The 20,202-nt window shown below is 37.6% G+C and overlaps 3 protein-coding genes across 3 annotated transcripts; all 3 read right to left on the bottom strand.

The window, feature by feature from the left end:
• Positions 1-2,501: 2,501 nt before the first annotated feature.
• LOC311305283 (zona pellucida sperm-binding protein 3-like) lies at positions 2,502-4,735 on the bottom strand. The gene is made up of 8 exons (XM_084432887.1): positions 4,079-4,735; positions 3,881-4,002; positions 3,691-3,794; positions 3,438-3,615; positions 3,248-3,365; positions 3,092-3,174; positions 2,932-3,020; positions 2,502-2,863 (listed from the first exon to the last, which is right to left on the bottom strand). Exons 1-8 carry the CDS (start codon positions 4,655-4,657, stop codon positions 2,796-2,798), a joined length of 1,341 nt encoding a protein of 446 aa, XP_084289013.1. The 5' UTR covers positions 4,658-4,735; the 3' UTR covers positions 2,502-2,795.
• Positions 4,736-7,535: 2,800 nt separating this feature from the next.
• On the bottom strand, positions 7,536-9,515 carry LOC311304732 (zona pellucida sperm-binding protein 3-like). Its single transcript, XM_084431947.1, has 8 exons — positions 8,864-9,515; positions 8,666-8,787; positions 8,476-8,579; positions 8,226-8,403; positions 8,036-8,153; positions 7,880-7,962; positions 7,720-7,808; positions 7,536-7,651 (listed from the first exon to the last, which is right to left on the bottom strand). Exons 1-8 carry the CDS (start codon positions 9,440-9,442, stop codon positions 7,584-7,586), a joined length of 1,341 nt encoding a protein of 446 aa, XP_084288073.1. The 5' UTR covers positions 9,443-9,515; the 3' UTR covers positions 7,536-7,583.
• Positions 9,516-14,275: 4,760 nt separating this feature from the next.
• Positions 14,276-16,250, bottom strand: LOC311304734 (zona pellucida sperm-binding protein 3-like). Its single transcript, XM_084431949.1, has 8 exons — positions 15,599-16,250; positions 15,401-15,522; positions 15,211-15,314; positions 14,958-15,135; positions 14,768-14,885; positions 14,612-14,694; positions 14,452-14,540; positions 14,276-14,383 (listed from the first exon to the last, which is right to left on the bottom strand). The coding sequence occupies exons 1-8, from the start codon at positions 16,175-16,177 to the stop codon at positions 14,316-14,318; spliced, it is 1,341 nt and encodes a 446-aa protein (XP_084288075.1). The 5' UTR covers positions 16,178-16,250; the 3' UTR covers positions 14,276-14,315.
• Positions 16,251-20,202: the final 3,952 nt, after the last annotated feature.

Raw genomic sequence — 20,202 nt, forward strand, 5'->3', positions numbered from 1 at the left:
GGAGTGTTGCCCTGACAACAGTTGAGGGTAACGTAATATTTTGAAGAATGGCAGCAGGAGTCTCTGAGGACACTGTGCAACAGACGTGTGTGATGACAGACGAGCTCACGAGCGAGGGCGGGTCTGTGTTGAAACGCTGCTGTCAATCAACAATCGTGGGAGGGGCGTCGATTTTGTGACGTCACAAAATCGAACGGCTTGATTTGAGAGAGGGGAAAACATATAAGGAGATAAAAAATTAAAAAAAACACTGGATGGATTTTTATCATTTTATGATGGTTGTGTACAGGCACTGCCAACACACATTTCAGTACAATCAACTTGTAAAAGTGCATGTACCATTATATGACCCCTTTAAAGCACATTTAACAAACTCCATAGATTTTTATATCCAACTATATGAAAAACATGGCGAATGTAGTAAATCCAGATTACATAGGCCTACACACATTCATACATGGGATGAGCGGAGCTAGTTGTAACACACATGGTTTAAAACTTTACACACATGCTTGCATGCCAAAACTTGGTGTATTTACTAGTTGCCATATTAACACTATTGTTTTTGTTTTTTTTCAAAATTAAAAAATCTGGTACTATACGGTTATCCGGACCACATGTGATGACCTACCCCAACCCCGCCCCTAAACCTACCCGTCACTGGGGTTACGACCAACCAAGAGCGGTTGTGGTCACGTGTGGTCAGGTGTGGTCCGGATAACCGTATAGTACCAAAAATCTTTACCTTTAATCTTTAAGATATCACTGAACATTTATTTAACCATAGCAAAAGTAAATTTCTCACTGAAGTTGGTTTTTCATCTCTGTTTTTGTGTTAATTTAAAATCTTATTTTATTTTAATCTTATATCTGTTATTTAACCAGCAGAAGATACTAGCAGGGTTTAAATTAGTTGTGCAGGTAGGGCACAACCCTATTAGAACTATACTATTCTTTACTTTTATAAAATCTATTGATGATGGATGGAAATAGATGAATTAAGACTGAAAGTCAATGTTCAGAAATGATTCATTATTATTGTTTTGAACCATGCTGTATAGCTGTTTGATGTGTTTTTGTTGTCAAACTCAAAAATATGTTTATTTTTTATTATTAAAAAAATCCCATTATTTTATATAAAAAAGTGAATAATTGTATTTTATTGATAAAATATTTTAGTTTGTCTTGTTTTTTTTTATTAGATCAAATAACATTTTAATCTGTCATATGGTCATGTTACAATGTGCCCCTCACGTTACAACATGCTCTATCAGTGGGGTAAGTTGTCACATTTTACTTCCATTTTTTCAGGGTAAATCAAGAAAAAAGTATAGGCTACACTGTATTAAAGAAACAAAACAACATAATTGTACTAGACGTGTGAAATTAATGTGGAAAAGAAATTCCCAGAACCCCAAGTGGATTTACACAAACTGAGAAAGTCAAAAAAGTGTTAGGTTGTGCCCCGCTCTCCCCTACTCTCTAAAAAAAAGATGGTTCTTTAAAGGTTCTTTACACATAGTAACAGTTCTATTTAGAACTGTATCATCCTGAAGAACCATTCTGAAATGGTTCTTAAGGGTTCTTTATTTCCCGCCTTTTTTCTTTTTCAAATCTGTAACTGTCAAAAGAGTATTGGTCTATGTATGAATGAACGAATAAAATAATTATATAGCGCATTTCCTGTACTACTGTACACCCAAAGTGCTTTACAATCATGTCAGAGTCTCCCCTCAACCACCAGCACCAGTGCAGAATCCACTTGGACGATGCAAGGGCAGCCATAGTAGTAGCCTAAGTTGAATAATAGAATATAAAAACACAGCCTTCACAGTATTAATTAAAAATACTAAAGTTATTTAGTCAAGAGCAATGAGTCATTTTTTTATTTGCTTATGTTGTTTGATTAACATCAAGGACAGACAGCAGCAGTTACGGCTGCTGTCTCTTTAATACCCACTGCAGCAAGGGCATAAGCAAACCAATATTTTATAAATATCGTATTTTATGTTTTATTTCATGTTTGTTAAGCAGACTCACATTGACCTGATGTAAGAAATGATTTATACTTTGTTCAAACTTTATAGTTTGGGGCTATACTTGCTAAGATGGCCAAAGTGGTTCTTTTTTGTGGTTTCAAGCAGTTCACGCTCTGTCATTGGTTCTTTATCGCTTTAACATGTCGAAAACTATATTTTACAGCTGACACAAGTTATATAATTAATATCAAATATAATTTGATTTCAATCATTTAATTTTTAGTCAGACAAAAACACAGTTTGGAAAATGGATTCATGATGTATGCATTTTATAAAAAAATAAAATATATATAGCTTATAAAACAAACTATATATATATATATATATATATAATTGAATTTCATACTAGTTTCTTTTATGGAACCCTATTGTGTATCTCAGTGGCACCACCATCAGGTCAATTGGGGTAAGCCTTGGTGACAGACAGGGTGGGTATACTACCATCCCTCAAAGTTTCAAGTTCTTACTTGGAAATTATCAACTACAATAGGGTTTCAGCATACACACTTGAACCCCCAATAATAAAGCAAAAGCATCCAGTAAGCACCAGAAAGGAGATGATGCTATTGAAATGCCCTTAGTGTTGTAATAGGCCTAGCCCCCACATAGGCCAGTAGAAATAGGCTTTTTATAGTGCATATTTGAACAGAAACCATGTCAACTGAATAAATATGTTTAGGTGTAGTATTTGTGCAAGTAAAGACAACAAAACCAAATATATTAACAAAATGTATTAAGAAGTCACATGACATTCAGTTATCTTTGGCCATAGCCATATTCTTTAACCTCGATGGGGCCGACAGATGCTTTTTCCCAGCGCAGATCTGAGGAACAAATGATTAGTGAGAAGAACTAAAGCCATGCATAACAAGTTATCAGAGTTAGTCCAAACCTGTAAGCAGTTGATCACTTCCACTTCTGATGCTACAAGTAGTGTCACAGCAGCCACACACCTGGTCAGAACCATCTGCAGACACCCACCTGACAAAACAAACCCTCAATTAAGTTAAAGCAACTAATTCACCTGTACACTAATCTAGCATGCAACATACCCATTAGCAGAGAATGAACAAGCTTTCTGTTCAGAACTTGGAGAGGTTGCTGCAGCCACCTTCAAAATGCATGTGATGTAGACCTGCAGAGACAGTTGTTTGTACACCATGGCAGCACATCATACAAATAGTTACACAACTACAAGACATACATACCAGCCCACTGTCTGCTTGCTGGAACCTGAACGCCTCCAGCTGAAACCCTAGCTTATCACCTTGAGTCCGGGACATAAAGTGAGATGTGGAGCCTGTGAGCTTGGCATCAACCAGGCACCTGTGAACAGAACCCAGTTAGAAATCACACAACCCTTCTGGAAGCTGGGATACATGAGGTAGCACCTCTTACCCATTATTCTCAATAAAGGAGTATCTGGGGACAGAAGCAACATCAGGGACTGCAGTAGCCACGCAGCTGTCCACAAACACACGGACGAAAACATGGCTGTACAAACGCACTGATGCTTCAAGATTTATCATGTCACCCAGGAAGTACTGGTTAGAAGGTCTCTCAAATCTCCAGTCATCTGCAGAGAGAGAAACAGAAGTCTCAACACAGATGATTCACAAGCATACTACAAATCTGTTTGGCCTACACCAACCCGTCATGAGCTTGAGGGAGAAGACAAAGACTTCCTCTGCAACCTTAGTTGAGGCATACGGGATCCAAGCGGGCATTAAGGCATCGCTGCTCACATTATGTGTTCTGTAGGAGTTAAACAAGCGGTCATCTCTTGCCCATGAACGGCAGGGTTAGAACATCCGGTGAGCCTGAATTAATTGAATTCTCACCTTGGATAATGACACTCGATACCAACCACCGCACCACTGCTCCTGACAATAGGAACACCATATGAAGCCTCTTGTGGGGTATAGATAATGTTGAACCTATAGACAAGCTCATCCTCAGTCATCTAAACAGAAAGGTTAATAGAATAACAGTCACAAGGACGGTTCAGAATACTTATGATTGTCACAACAAAACCTTACCATTGATGTGCCGCTACATCCATGCAGTTCAGACTCAAAGATCAGCACTTGAGCAGAAGAATCTTCTCCAGTTGCAGTACAGCCTCCCAGTGTAAAACCAGAGGACAACACTGGGTGCCCAGTCCCAAAGAAGTCCTTCATCACTTCCACATATATTGAATTCTCTCCACACTGAGCAGCTACACTGTTGGCAGGGACAGGATAAGGCAACACAAAAGGAACATCTGGCTGCTGTGGTTCCTCTGGTAGACTTGGAAAGCTCCACGTCAGTTTCGCCATTGGACCCTGCAACAGCTCTTTTAATTGAACACCCATAAGATCTTGAGAAGATCTTCCAAAGTCAGTCCTGACTGGTGTCTGGACAGGAAACTGAGCGGGAAACATTTGTGGTGCAAATACAGCGTTACTGGGAACCAAAGACACCCCGGAATCAGCCTGTTGAGAAGCTTGAGCTAATGTTCTAGGCTTAAACGCACTTGGACTACGATTATGTGCTGCTCTTGCTCTCCATCGTGCTTCAGAAAATCCAAGTGCAAGAATAAACACCAATCCAAATCCAACCTGCCAAAACCCCATCATTGCCAAGCTTGTTTCAATGACACATTAGGGTGCTACCATCCAAATTTATGCAGATGTTAATCAGAATAGCTCCACCTCTCTCGTGACAAGCATAATTTTTCCCTGCACCTGCCAATTTACTCAGTCAATATAACACAGGTGAAAGTCATTGATTCTAAATGAAGTACCATATAAGGGCATGTTATTAGTAGCTAAACCAAATAATTGCTTATTTTAAATATCAAAATGACAAATCAATTCCCTGAAACACAAACAACCCCAAGTCTTTTTATGTCTTTTTTTTCATTAATTCAGAAACATGGCCATAAACAGAACTGAACACTATTCAAAATAATAAAGTTCAGTATGTTTCAGGTTTAGATTGTAACAAACGTTCTTCCCTCACATCAACAGCAATCTTCACAAGGGACTGAAATTGAGAAATTTAGTTCAGAACCAAAGGAATGCAGGATCATAACATTATTTTATTATAGATTCACTGATATGTTTTCTCCCCATTACAACTGTTATGTTTAGGTTGATCAGAGAGTTTGTGGATTCATTGTAGACTTCATTCTTTCTTGAGCTATACTATGCTGGTCAGCACCAAAAGACTATAATCTGAACAGTCTACTACAAAAATGGAATAAAAAAAAAATATATATATATTTTTTTTGGTGTTTAAAGCATGTTTAACCAACTCCGTAGATTTTTATATCCAACTATTTGAAAAACATGGCGAATGTAGTAAATCCAGATTACATATACACACATTCATACATGGGGTGAGCAGAGCTAGTTGTAACACACATGGTTTAAAACTTTACACATACTTGCATGCCAAAACTTGGTGTATTTACTAGTTGCAATATGTAGAGATTTATTTATTTATTTATTTATTTTTAAATTAAAAAATCTTTACCTTTAATCTTTAAGATATCACAGAACATTTATTTAACCATAGCAAAAGTAAATTTCTCACTGAAGTTGATTTTTCATCTCTGTGTTTGTGTTCATTTAAAATTCGACAAATCTGATATTATTTTAATCTTATATCTGTTATAAAATCTATTGAAGATGGATGGAAATAGGTGAATTAAGACTGAAAGTCAATGTTCAGAAATTATTAATTATTATTGTTTTGAACCATGCTGTATAGCTTTGTTTTACTGTCAAACTGAAAAATCTGTTTATTTTTAATTATTAAATCCCATTATTTTATATGAAAACGTTAATAAATGTATTTTATTGATAAAATATTTTAGTTTGACTTGTATTTTTTTTTATTAGATCAAATAACATTTTAATCTGTCATATGGTCATGTTACAATGTGCCCCTCACATGTTACAACATGATCTATCAGTGGGGCAAGTTGTCACATTTTACTTCCATTTTTTCAGGGTAAAATCAAGAAAAAAGTATAGGCTACACTGTATTAAAGAAACAAAACCACATAATTGTACTAGACGTGTGACATTAATGTGGAAAAGAAATTCCCAGAACCCCAAGTGGATTTACACAAACTGAGAAAGTCAAAAAAGTGTTAGGTTGTGCCCCGCTCTCCCCTACTCTCTAAAAAAAGATGGTTCTTTAAAGGTTCTTTACACGTAGTAACAGTTCTATTTAGAACTGTATCATCCAGAAGAACCATATTCTGAAATGGTTCTTAAGGGTAAGTTATTTAGTCAAGAGCAATGAGTTATTTTTTTATTTGCTTATGTTGTTTGATTAACATCAGACAGCAGCAGTTACGGCTGCTGTCTCTTTAATACCCACTGCAGCAAGGGCATAAGCAAACCAATGTTTTATCAATTTCGTATTTTATGTTTTATTTCGTGTTTGTTAAGCAAACTCACATTGACCTGATGTATGAAATTATTTATACACAGCTTTGTTCAAACTTTGTTTGGGGCTATACTCGCTAAAAGGTGGTTCTTTTTTGTGGTTTCAAGCAGTTCCCGCTCTGTCATTGGTTCTTTATCGCTTTAACATGTCGAAAACTATATTTTACCGCTGACACAAATTATATAATTAATATCAAATATAATTTGATTTGAATTCAATCATTTAATTTTTAGTCAGACAAAAACATGGTTTGGAAAGTGGATTCATTATGTACTCGCTCATTTTATAATTCTTGTAAATGTGGAACAAAAAAGAAAAATTATAGACAACAGCTTTAAAGTTGCAATTTAAAAAAATAAATGAAAGATTTTGATCATGGCATGATTTGAGGGTAGTTTAGACACCGTTACAAAACCAGTCAGTATGTGAGAATTTAAATTCATAAGCAAATATATTTGCATTGTTTAGAGAAGTTTAACTCAAGAAATCAAGTCAAAAGTGCCCCTAAATGAAGAATCACTCCAATTTTGTAAATTTGTTTGATTTAACATAGCTCCAACTTCCAAAGTCCTCCCTGCTGCTGAGGAAAAGCCAGAGCAGGATGTCCTGGTCAAGGGTAAGAATAAATCTGAGATAAAAAAAAAAATATATATATAGCTTATAAAACAATTGAAATTCACACTTTTTTTTTTAAATGGAAGCCTTTTGTTTATCTCAGTGGCACCACCATCAGGTCAATTGGGGTAAGCCTTGGTGACAGACAGGGTGGGTATACTACCATCCCTCAAAGTTTCAAGTTCTTACTTGGAAATTCTATCAATTACAATAGGGTTTCAGCATACACACTTGAACCCCCAATAATAAAGCAAAAGCATCCAGTAAGCACCAGAAAGGAGATGATGCTATTGAAATGCCCTTAGTGTTGTAATAGGCCTAGCCCCCACATAGGCCAGTAGAAATAAGCTTTTTGTAGTGCATATTTGAACAGAAACCATGTAAACTGAATAAATGTTTAGGTGTAGTATTTGTGCAAGTAAAGACAACAAAAACAAATATATTAACAAAATTTATTAAGATCACCAGAAGCCGCATGACATTCAGTTATCTTTGGCCATAGCCATATTCTTTAACCTCGATGGGGCCGACAGATGCTTTTTCCCAGCGCAGATCTGAGGAACAAATGATTAGTGAGAAGAACTAAAGCCATACATAACAAGTTATCAGAGTTAGTCCAAACCTGTAAGCAGTTGATCACTTCCACTTCTGATGCTACAAGTAGTGTCACAGCAGCCACACACCTGGTCAGAACCATCTGCAGACACCCACCTGACAAAACAAACCCTCAATTAAGTTAAAGCAACTAATTCACCTGTACACTAATCTAGCATGCAACATACCCATTAGCAGAGAATGAACAAGCTTTCTGTTCAGAACTTGGAGAGGTTGCTGCAGCCACCTTCAAAATGCATGTGATGTAGACCTGCAGAGACAGTTGTTTGTACACCATGGCAGCACATTATACAAATAGTTACACAACTACAAGACATACATACCAGCCCACTGTCTGCTTGCTGGAACCTGAACGCCTCCAGCTGAAACCCTAGCTTATCACCTTGAGTCCGGGACATAAAGTGAGATGTGGAGCCTGTGAGCTTGGCGTCAACCAGGCACCTGTGAACAGAACCCAGTTAGAAATCACACAACCCTTCTGGAAGCTGGGATACATGAGGTAGCACCTCTTACCCATTATTCTCAATAAAGGAGTATCTAGGGACAGAAGCAACATCAGGGACTGCAGTAGCCACGCAACTGTCCACAAACACACGGACGAAAACATGGCTGTACAAACGCACTGATGCTTCAAGATTTATCATGTCACCCAGGAAGTACTGGTTAGAAGGTCTCTCAAATCTCCAGTCATCTGCAGAGAGAGAAGAAGTCTTAACACAGATGATTCACAAGCATACTACAAATCTGTTTGGCCTACACCAACCCGTCATGAGCTTGAGGGAGAAGACAAAGACTTCCTCTGCAACCTTAGTTGAGGCATACGGGATCCAAGCGGGCATTAAGGCATCGCTGCTCACATTATGTGTTCTGTAGGAGTTAAACAAGCGGTCATCTCTTGCCCATGAACGGCAGGGTTAGAACATCCGGTGAGCCTGAATTAATTGAATCCTCACCTTGGATAATGACACTCGATACCAACCACCGCACCACTGCTCCTGACAATAGGAACACCATATGAAGCCTCTTGTGGGGTATAGATAATGTTGAACCTATAGACAAGCTCATCCTCAGTCATCTAAACAGAAAGGTTAATAGAATAACAGTCACAAGGACAGTTCAGAATACCTATGATTGTCACAACAGAACCTTACCATTGATGTGCCGCTACATCCATGGAGTTCAGACTCAAAGATCAGCACTTGAGCAGAAGAATCCTCTCCAGTTGCAGTACAGCCTCCCAGTGTAAAACCAGAGGACAACACTGGGTGCCCAGTCCCAAAGAAGTCCTTCATCACTTCCACATATATTGAATTCTCTCCACACTGAGCAGCTACACTGTTGGCAGGGACAGGATAAGGCAACACAAAAGGAACATCTGGCTGCTGTGGTTCCTCTGGTAGACTTGGAAAGCTCCACGTCAGTTTCGCCATTGGACCCTGCAACAGCTCTTTTAATTGAACACCCATAAGATCTTGAGAAGACTTTCCAAAGTCAGTCCTGACTGGTGTCTGGACAGGAAACTGAGCAGGAAACATTTGTGGTGCAAATACAGCATTACTGGGAACCAAAGACATCCCGGAATCAGCCTGTCGAGAAGCTTGAGCTAATGTTCTAGGCTTAAACGCACTTGGACTACGATTATGTGCTGCTCTTGCTCTCCATCGTGCTTCAGAAAATCCAAGTGTAAGAATAAACACCAATCCAAATCCAACCTGCCAAAACCCCATCATTGCCAAGCTTGTTTCAATGACACATTAGGGTGCTACCATCCAAATTTATGCAGATGTTAATCAGAATGGCTCCACCTCTCTTGTGACAAGCATAATTTTCCTCTGCACCTGCCAATTTACTCAGTCAATATAACACAGGTGAAAGTCATTGATTCTAAATGAAGTACCATATAAGGGCATGTTATTAGTAGCTAAACCAAATCACACCCCAAACAGTTGGTGGCGGTAATGCACCAAATTGGCATGCCAACCGCTAATAAATTTGAAGAAGAAGAAGAAGAAGAAGGCAGATCAGTATGCTAAGAAAGCTACAGAGCGATCTAGTATTGATATGGAAATTAAATACAGTAAGGCTGAAATTAAGAGTATTGTTAAGGATAAACTGAGAGGAAAGTGGCAGAAGTTGTGGGACAGTGAACCAACTGGTAGACACTTTTACAATATTCAAAAGAATGTGGGAGGGTGCAGAAACGTACATAGGAATACTCAGGAAGAAGATGTGATCTCTAGGATGAGGCTAGGCCATACAGGTTTGAACAGCACCTTGGTTTTAATGAAAAAACATGCTGATGGCACGTGTAGTGATTGCAATACTCAAGAAACTATAGAGCATGTGATAGAATCCTGTAGTAAGTACCAGTATGAGAGGCAGAAGTTACTTAGGTGTCTTGAAGCTGAACATATACCCTTAAGGATTAGAGGGTTATTACAGAGACAGTCTGAAGAAACATGCTACAGCTATCTGTTCCTTTTCTTAAGAGAAACGGGTCTACTAAGGAGAATATAATTATTATTATTATTTTTTTATTTTATTTTTTATAGAGAGTAAGTAGTCCAGATCCACACTCCTTTTCAGAAGGTGGCGGTAATGCACACCATTCGTTGTTTGCCAACCGAAGAAGAAGAAGAAGGAGAAGAAGGAAGAAGAAGAAAGAAAAAGAAGAATAAGAAGAATAAGAAGAATAAGAATGCTCATTTTAAATATCAAAATGACAGATCAATTCCCTGAAACACAAACAACCCCAAGTTTTTTTGTGTCTTTTTTTTATTAATTCAGAAACATGGCCATAAACAGAACTGAACACTATTCAAAATAATAAAGCTGTTTCAGGTTTAGATTGTAACAAACGTTCTTCCCTCACATCAACAGCAATCTTCACAAGGGACTGAAATGGAGAAATTTAGTTCAGAACCAAAGGAATGCAGGATCATAACATTATTTTATTATAGATTCACTGATATGTTTTCTCCCCATTACAACTGTTATGTTTAGGTTGATCAGAGTGTTTGTGGATTCATTGTAGACTTCATTCTTTCTTGAACTATACTATATGCTGGTCAGCACCAAAAGACTATAATCTGAACAGTCTACTACAAAAATTGAATTTAAAATTAAAACATGTTGGTGTTAGAGGTTAAAGGGGTCATAAAATGCCATTTTTGTTCGAGCTAATATGATTCTTTAGGGTCTAAATGAAAAGTTCGTAATATACTTTAATTAAAAATTCTCATTAGTATTGTAAGAAAACACTAATTTTACCTGGTCAAAAACAGCTCTGTTTTCAGCACACCGTTTAAGTGCATGTGTCTTTAAATGATAATGAGATTTGCTCACCCCGCCCCTCTGTTCTGTGGGCGTTTTGCCACAACAACACATGTGGAGTGTTGCCCTGACAACAGTTGAGGGTAACGTAATATTTTGAAGAATGGCAGCGGGAGTCCCTGAGGACACTGTGCAACTGTATCAATTTGAACCAGAGTTGGAAAACAGTACGTTTCTGAATGGTTGGTTAACGTAATGTCACTTTGATCTATCTTTGTGTGTACTGGCAGGGTAGAGTAGTGAGATTCGAACGCTATGTGTTTACTGATGTATATGTTAGTTCATTGACAGATTGATGTTACAGCTAATGGTCATGAAAAACTTTTTTCCGGTAAATGTAGGCTTGTCAGTGATGCATAACGTTATCTATGCAGTGTTAGGTACAACTGTCAGGGCTGAAGCACTAACATTTTACTGATCTGTTTAAAAAATAACCAGTCTGTGAGACTATGACAGTCATTAGGCACATAAACAACACATACTCAGACAGGAGCTAATACCTTTTTCAATGTTCTTCTTTATAAAGCAGTATGGTGAAATGATTCGCGCAAACATGAAAGCATTGCTGTTGCGCGGACTATGATGACAGACGAGCTCACGAGCGAGGGCGGGTCTGTGTTGAAACGCTGCTGTCAATCAACAATCGTGGGAGGGGCGTCGATTTTGTGACGTCACAAAATCGAACGGCTTGATTTGAGAGAGGGGAAAACATATAAGGAGATAAAAAAAAAAAAACACTGGATGGATTTGTATAATTTTATGATGGTTGTGTACAGGCACTGCCAACACACATTTCAGTACAGTCAACTTGTAAAAGTGCATGTACCATTATATGACCCCTTTAAAGCACATTTAACAAACTCCATAGATTTTTATATCCAACTATATGAAAAACATGGCGAATGTAGTAAATCCAGATTACATAGGCCTACACACATTCATACATGGGATGAGCGGAGCTAGTTGTAACACACATGGTTTAAAACTTTACACACATGCTTGCATGCCAAAACTCGGTGTATTTACTAGTTGCCATATTAACACTATTGTTTTTGTTTTTTTTCAAAATTAAAAAATCTGGTACTATACGGTTATCCGGACCACATGTGATGACCTACCCCAACCCCGCCCCTAAACCTACCCGTCACTGGGGTTACGACCAACCAAGAGCGGTTGTGGTCACGTGTGGTCAGGTGTGGTCCGGATAACCGTATAGTACCACAAATCCTTACCTTTAATCTTTAAGATATCACTGAACATTTATTTAACCATAGCAAAAGTAAATTTCTCACTGAAGTTGGTTTTTCATCTCTGTTTTTGTGTTAATTTAAAATCTTATTTTATTTTAATCTTATATCTGTTATTTAACCAGCAGAAGATACTAGCAGGGTTTAAATTAGTTGTGCAGGTAGGGCACAACCCTATTAGAACTATACTATTCTTTACTTTTATAAAATCTATTGATGATGGATGGAAATAGATGAATTAAGACTGAAAGTCAATGTTCAGAAATGATTCATTATTATTGTTTTGAACCATTCTGTATAGCTGTTTGATGTGTTTTTGTTGTCAAACTCAAAAATATGTTTATTTTTTATTATTAAAAAAATCCCATTATTTTATATAAAAAAGTGAATAATTGTATTTTATTGATAAAATATTTTAGTTTGTCTTGTTTTTTTTTATTAGATCAAATAACATTTTAATCTGTCATATGGTCATGTTACAATGTGCCCCTCACGTTACAACATGCTCTATCAGTGGGGTAAGTTGTCACATTTTACTTCCATTTTTTCAGGGTAAATCAAGAAAAAAGTATAGGCTACACTGTATTAAAGAAACAAAACAACATAATTGTACAAGACTTGTGACATTAATGTGGAAAAGAAATTCCCTGAACCCCAAGTGGATTTACACAAACTGAGAAAGTCAAAAAAGTGTTAGGTTGTGCCCCGCTCTCCCCTACTCTCTAAAAAAAGATGGTTCTTTAAAGGTTCTTTACACATAGTAACAGTTCTATTTAGAACTGTATCATCCTGAAGAACCATATTCTGAAATGGTTCTTAAGGGTTCTTTATTTCCCGCCTTTTTTCTTTTTCAAATCTGTAACTGTCAAAAGAGTATTGGTCTATGTATGAATGAACGAATAAAATAATTATATAGCGCATTTCCTGTACTACTGTACACCCAAAGCACTTTACAATCATGTCAGAGTCTCCCCTCAACCACCAGCACCAGTGCAGAATCCACTTGGACGATGCAAGGGCAGCCATAGCAGTAGCCTAAGTTGAATAATAGAATATAAAAACACAGCCTTCACAGTATTAATTAAAAATACTAAAGTTATTTAGTCAAGAGCAATGAGTCATTTTTTTATTTGCTTATGTTGTTTGATTAACATCAAGGACAGACAGCAGCAGTTACGGCTGCTGTCTCTTTAATACCCACTGCAGCAAGGGCATAAGCAAACCAATATTTTATAAATATCGTATTTGTTTTATTTCATGTTTGTTAAGCAGACTCACATTGACCTGATGTAAGAAATGATTTATACTTTGTTCAAACTTTATAGTTTGGGGCTATACTTGCTAAGATGGCCAAAGTGGTTCTTTTTTGTGGTTTCAAGCAGTTCACGCTCTGTCATTGGTTCTTTATCGCTTTAACATGTCGAAAACTATATTTTACAGCTGACACAAGTTATATAATTAATATCAAATATAATTTGATTTCATTTAATTTTTAGTCAGACAAAAACACAGTTTGGAAAATGGATTCATGATGTATGCATTTTATAAAAAAATAAAATATATAGCTTATAAAACAAACTATATATATATATATATATAATTGAATTTCATACTAGTTTCTTTTATGGAACCCTATTGTGTATCTCAGTGGCACCACCATCAGGTCAATTGGGGTAAGCCTTGGTGACAGACAGGGTGGGTATACTACCATCCCTCAAAGTTTCAAGTTCTTACTTGGAAATTATCAACTACAATAGGGTTTCAGCATACACACTTGAACCCCCAATAATAAAGCAAAAGCATCCAGTAAGCACCAGAAAGGAGATGATGCTATTGAAATGCCCTTAGTGTTGTAATAGGCCTAGCCCCCACATAGGCCAGTAGAAATAGGCTTTTTATAGTGCATATTTGAACAGAAACCATGTCAACTGAATAAATATGTTTAGGTGTAGTATTTGTGCAAGTAAAGACAACAAAACCAAATATATTAACAAAATTTATTAAGAAGTCACATGACATTCAGTTATCTTTGGCCATAGCCATATTCTTTAACCTCGATGGGGCCGACAGATGCTTTTTCCCAGCGCAGATCTGAGGAACAAATGATTAGTGAGAAGAACTAAAGCCATGCATAACAAGTTATCAGAGTTAGTCCAAACCTGTAAGCAGTTGATCACTTCCACTTCTGATGCTACAAGTAGTGTCACAGCAGCCACACACCTGGTCAGAACCATCTGCAGACACCCACCTGACAAAACAAACCCTCAATTAAGTTAAAGCAACTAATTCACCTGTACACTAATCTAGCATGCAACATACCCATTAGCAGAGAATGAACAAGCTTTCTGTTCAGAACTTGGAGAGGTTGCTGCAGCCACCTTCAAAATGCATGTGATGTAGACCTGCAGAGACAGTTGTTTGTACACCATGGCAGCACATCATACAAATAGTTACACAACTACAAGACATACATACCAGCCCACTGTCTGCTTGCTGGAACCTGAACGCCTCCAGCTGAAACCCTAGCTTATCACCTTGAGTCCGGGACATAAAGTGAGATGTGGAGCCTGTGAGCTTGGCATCAACCAGGCACCTGTGAACAGAACCCAGTTAGAAATCACACAACCCTTCTGGAAGCTGGGATACATGAGGTAGCACCTCTTACCCATTATTCTCAATAAAGGAGTATCTGGGGACAGAAGCAACATCTGGGACTGCAGTAGCCACACAACTGTCCACAAACACACGGACGAAAACATGGCTGTACAAACGCACTGATGCTTCAAGATTTATCATGTCACCCAGGAAGTACTGGTTAGAAGGTCTCTCAAATCTCCAGTCATCTGCAGAGAGAGAAACAGAAGTCTCAACACAGATGATTCACAAGCATACTACAAATCTGTTTGGCCTACACCAACCCGTCATGAGCTTGAGGGAGAAGACAAAGACTTCCTCTGCAACCTTAGATGAGGCATACGGGATCCAAGCGGGCATTAAGGCATCGCTGCTCACATTATGTGTTCTGTAGGAGTTAAACAAGCGGTCATCTCTTGCCCATGAACGGCAGGGTTAGAACATCCGGTGAGCCTGAATTAATTGAATCCTCACCTTGGATAGTGACACTCGATACCAACCACCGCACCACTGCTCCTGACAATAGGAACACCATATGAAGCCTCTTGTGGGGTATAGATAATGTTGAACCTATAGACAAGCTCATCCTCAGTCATCTAAACAGAAAGGTTAATAGAATAACAGTCACAAGGACAGTTCAGAATACCTATGATTGTCACAACAGAACCTTACCATTGATGTGCCGCTACATCCATGCAGTTCAGACTCAAAGATCAGCACTTGAGCAGAAGAATCCTCTCCAGTTGCAGTACAGCCTCCCAGTGTAAAACCAGAGGACAACACTGGGTGCCCAGTCCCAAAGAAGTCCTTCATCACTTCCACATATATTGAATTCTCTCCACACTGAGCAGCTACACTGTTGGCAGGGACAGGATAAGGCAACACAAAAGGAACATCTGGCTGCTGTGGTTCCTCTGGTAGACTTGGAAAGCTCCACGTCAGTTTCGCCATTGGACCCTGCAACAGCTCTTTTAATTGAACACCCATAAGATCTTGAGAAGACTTTCCAAAGTCAGTCCTGACTGGTGTCTGGACAGGAAACTGAGCAGGAAACATTTGTGGTGCAAATACAGCGTTACTGGGAACCAAAGACATCCCGGAATCAGCCTGTTGAGAAGCTTGAGCTAATGTTCTAGGCTTAAACGCACTTGGACTACGATTATGTGCTGCTCTTGCTCTCCATCGTGCTTCAGAAAATCCAAGTGCAAGAATAAACACCAATCCAAATCCAACCTGCCAAAACCCCATCATTGCCAAGCTTGTTTCAATGACACATTAGGGTGCTACCATCCAAATTTATGCAGATGTTAATCAGAATGGCTCCACCTCTCTCGTGACAAGCATAATTTTTCTCTGCACCTGCCAATTTACTCAGTCAATATAACACAGGTGAAAGTCATTGATTCTAAATGAAGTACCATATAAGGGCATGTTATTAGTAGTGATGGCCAAATGAAGCGTTTCGAAGCATTATTGATTTCTGATACAATTGTGTCGAAAATGGTTCATTACTCGAAGCTTCATTCAGATAGAAATTGCAGCACCATCTCCTGGTGAAGTAAATGTAATGCAACAAAGCTGACAACCATAAAATGCAAGTAACGCCCCGTGTATTACGTTTACCGAGGCGATCAAAGCTGAAACAGTGTTAGTGCTGTGAAACTAATTTATGTAGGTGAATTTTACAGATACTGATGAATTTCATGTGTTCACCTAGCTAATAAAACATTAAGCATGATGTGTGTGTGTAATTATTTCTTTAGACAAGGACAGAAGATCAGACCAGCTTAAAAAAAAGTTGGAAACCATCACAGAAATTCTAATGGTTTATATTAAAATAGGAACCATTGGCTTTTACCATTTAAACCACTACAGAATTCTTTTTTGTAGTGTGTTTGGGACATATTCCATTAGGATTTAATGCCCCCACCAATACAACCCAACACATATCAGTAGACCCACAGAGACCACTATAATTCCCATTACAACCAATAAAATTCCCATGAAAACCATTAAATCCAATATAATTTCTATAATGGTTTCTATAGTTTGTTTTTTACCTTCACTTTTATAAGAAATACAGCCGCCAGGTTTCAAACCTGTCAACACTGGATTGGGCTGTCAAAGCAGTCAGGTGGTTCACTACAGGAGTGAACCAGTGTGTTTGCTTCAGAAGTCATTTTCACGTGACTAGTGACGTAATGATACAAGCTCCGAAGCAGTGGTTCATTGCAAGGACCGTTCGAGTTTGAAGCAAGCTTCGGAGCGTCGGTGTCAGACGTAACATCACTAGTTATTAGTAGCTAAACCAAATAATTGCTTGTTTTAAATATCAAAATGACAGATCAGTTCCCTGAAACACAAACAACCCCAAGTCTTTTTGTGTCTTCCTTTTTTATTAATTCAGAAACATGGCCATAAACAGAATTGAACACTATTCAAAATAATAATGTTCAGTATGTTTCAGGTTTAGATTGTAACAAACGTTCTTCCCTCACATCAACAGCAATCTTCACAAGGGACTGAAATGGAGAAATTTAGTTCAGAACCAAAGGAATGCAGGATCATAATAACATTATTTTATTATAGATTCACTGATATGTTTTCTCCCCATTACAACTGTTATGTTTAGGTTGATCAGAGAGTTTGTGGATTCGTTGTCGAATTTAATTTAAAATTAAAAAATGTTGGTGTTTAAAGCACGTTTAACCAACTCCATAGATTTTTATATCCAACTATATGAAAAACATGGCTAATGTAGTAAATCCAGATTACATATACACACATTCATACATGGGGTGAGCGGAGCTAGTTGTAGCTAACACACATGGTTTAAAACTTTACACACATGCTTGCATGCCAAAACTTGATGTATTTACTAGTTGCCATATCAACACTATAGTTGTTGTTGTTTTTTTCAAAATTAAAAAGTCTTTACCTTTAATCTTTAAGATATCACAGAACATTTATTTAACCATAGCAAAAGTAAATTTCTCACTGAAGTTGATTTTTCATCTCTGTTTTTGTGTTAATTTAAAATGCGATAAATCTGATATTATTTTAATATTATATCTGTTATAAAATCTATTGATGATGGATGGAAATAGATGAATTAAGACTGAAAGTCAATGTTCAGAAATGATTAATTATTATTGTTTTTTTATTAGTAAAAAATCCCATTATTTTATATGAAAAAGTTAATAATTGTATTTTATTGATTAAATATTTTAGTTTGTCTTGTATATATATTTTTTTATTAGATCACATATCATTTTAATCTGTCATATGGTCATGTTACAATGTGCCCCTCCTTGTCACATACTTCCATTTTTTCAGGTTAAATCAAGAAAAAAGTATACACTGTATTAAAGAAACAAAACCACATAATTGTACTAGACGTGTGAAATTAATGTGGAAAAGAAATTCCCAGAACCCCAAGTGGATTTACACAAACTGAGAAAGTCTAAAAGTGTTAGGTTGTGCCCCGCTCTCCCATACTCTCTAAAAAAAGATGGTTCTTTAAAGGTTATTTACACGTAGTAACAGTTCTATTTAGAACTGTATCATCCTGAAGAACCATATTCTGAAATGGTTCTTAAGGGTTCTTTATTTCCCGCCTTTTTGTTTTTTAAATCTGTAACTGTCAAAGGCGTATGTGTAGCAATGTATAAATGAACGAATAAAGTAATTATATAGCGCATTTCCTGTACTACTGTACACCCAAAGCGCTTTACAATCATGTCAGAGTCTCTCCTCAACCACCAGCACCAGTGCAGAATCCACTTGGACGATGCAAGGGCAGCCATAGTAGTAGCCTAAGTTGAATAATAGAATATAAAAACACAGCCTTCACAGTATTAATTAGAAATACTAAAGTTATTTAGTCAAGAGCAGTGAGTAATTATTTTTATTTGCTTATGTTGTTTGATTAACATCATAGACAGACAGCAGCAGTTACGGCTGCTGTCTCTTTAATGCCCACTGCAGCAAGGGCATAGCATAGGCAAACCAATATTTTATAAATTTCGTATTTTATGTTTTATTTATTTCGTGTTTGTTAAGCAGACTCACATTGACCTGATGTAAGAAATTATTTATACACAGCTTTGTTCAAACTTTATAGTTTGGGGCTATACTCGCTAAGACGGCCAAGGTGGTTCTTTTTTTGGTCATCCCAAACGCCTCCCCACTGAAATCGGCCTGACATTGATGGCCAATAAGGGCCACCGGGTTCCTGAGATAATTAAACTGCTGGACTGGGAGGACAACGCAGACCACTACATCATGGTTATGGAATGGCCCACACCTTGCATGGACTTGTTTAATTTCATGGAGCTCCATGGATGGATCCTCGATGAGCGAACTGCACAACATCAGGGGCGCAACTGCACATTTGCTGAGGGTATGCAAGCCCCCCGAACCCCGAACCCCCCTTGAAGGACAGAGGTCCACCCACCACAGTTTTACCAAAAATCCTATGAGAAACACTGGTATTGCTATGCCAATGCAGCTTATAGCTTGTTTTAGGATTCATCACTGTGGACTATAGTTCAATTTTATTAATAAATGAAATAAACTTATTTAATCTGTAAACTCTCACTCGTTACTCACTCATTACATGGCGTTAGTGGTTTTAACATACATATTCAAGGGCGTGCAAAGATGGTTGTTGTTTATGATCATATAGTGGGCCAGTCTGGGCCAAAATGCTAAGGCCGATTTTTTGTCCCAGTCCAGCCCTGCATACAGCGTATTATTAGGGGTCCAAGCACTGAAGTCATGGAACCCCTATTGTGTTTGTACTGATTTTCTTCTTCTTCATTATTTTTCTGCCCTAAAAGTGTATAGGCGTCAGAGGCCGTAAATTGTAGAGACCCCAAATTTAGCAGGATGGTCCCAATCAAGCTCAGGCACACACACATCTGACACTAGGTGGCGCTATAATAAGGTGATTTGCGTTTTGGGTCATACCTTTGAGGGCTAGAAATAATTTTTTGAGTCGATTTAATTTTCATTTCATAAAAAATATATATGGAATTTTCTGAAAAACCTTCACAAAATTAGGTACACAGCAGCTAGGGGAAGCTAGGTGCTGGCAAAAAGTTGTCAAATGAATTAAAATGTTCCTGATTTTCATTTGTCGTCAATGTTACTCATCATTATTTAATAAATTATTCCACACCTGTGTCTTATTTTCCTCCTCAGTTACACTTTACATTTATAGGCCTCAGGTTTAGTTGTTCTTGTTGGTTTCTCAGTGGTTTGCTTTCTTCTCA

This window comes from Rutilus rutilus, assembly GCF_951802725.1.
Source record: "Rutilus rutilus genome assembly, chromosome: 15".
In the NCBI taxonomy this organism is placed as follows: domain Eukaryota; kingdom Metazoa; phylum Chordata; class Actinopteri; order Cypriniformes; family Leuciscidae; genus Rutilus; species Rutilus rutilus.

What these genes read in the sequence shown, in the direction of transcription:
- LOC311305283 (XM_084432887.1), bottom strand. Translation starts at nt 4,657, where the DNA reads ATGATGGGGTTTTGGCAGGTTGGATTTGGATTGGTGTTTATTCTTGCA. An exon ending in AGCAAGCAGACAGTGGGCTG is followed by an intron (nt 3,175 to 3,247) that starts GTATGTATGTCT and finishes CTGTCTCTGCAG; the next exon opens with GTCTACATCACATGCATTTT. An exon ending in TGTTCATTCTCTGCTAATGG is followed by an intron (nt 3,021 to 3,091) that starts GTATGTTGCATG and finishes TTGTTTTGTCAG; the next exon opens with GTGGGTGTCTGCAGATGGTT.
- LOC311304732 (XM_084431947.1), bottom strand. Translation starts at nt 9,442, where the DNA reads ATGATGGGGTTTTGGCAGGTTGGATTTGGATTGGTGTTTATTCTTACA. An exon ending in TCCTTTATTGAGAATAATGG is followed by an intron (nt 8,154 to 8,225) that starts GTAAGAGGTGCT and finishes TTCTGTTCACAG; the next exon opens with GTGCCTGGTTGACGCCAAGC. An exon ending in AAGTGATCAACTGCTTACAG is followed by an intron (nt 7,652 to 7,719) that starts GTTTGGACTAAC and finishes TTTGTTCCTCAG; the next exon opens with ATCTGCGCTGGGAAAAAGCA.
- LOC311304734 (XM_084431949.1), bottom strand. Translation starts at nt 16,177, where the DNA reads ATGATGGGGTTTTGGCAGGTTGGATTTGGATTGGTGTTTATTCTTGCA. An exon ending in ATCGAGTGTCACTATCCAAG is followed by an intron (nt 15,315 to 15,400) that starts GTGAGGATTCAA and finishes TAACTCCTACAG; the next exon opens with AACACATAATGTGAGCAGCG. An exon ending in TGTTCATTCTCTGCTAATGG is followed by an intron (nt 14,541 to 14,611) that starts GTATGTTGCATG and finishes TTGTTTTGTCAG; the next exon opens with GTGGGTGTCTGCAGATGGTT.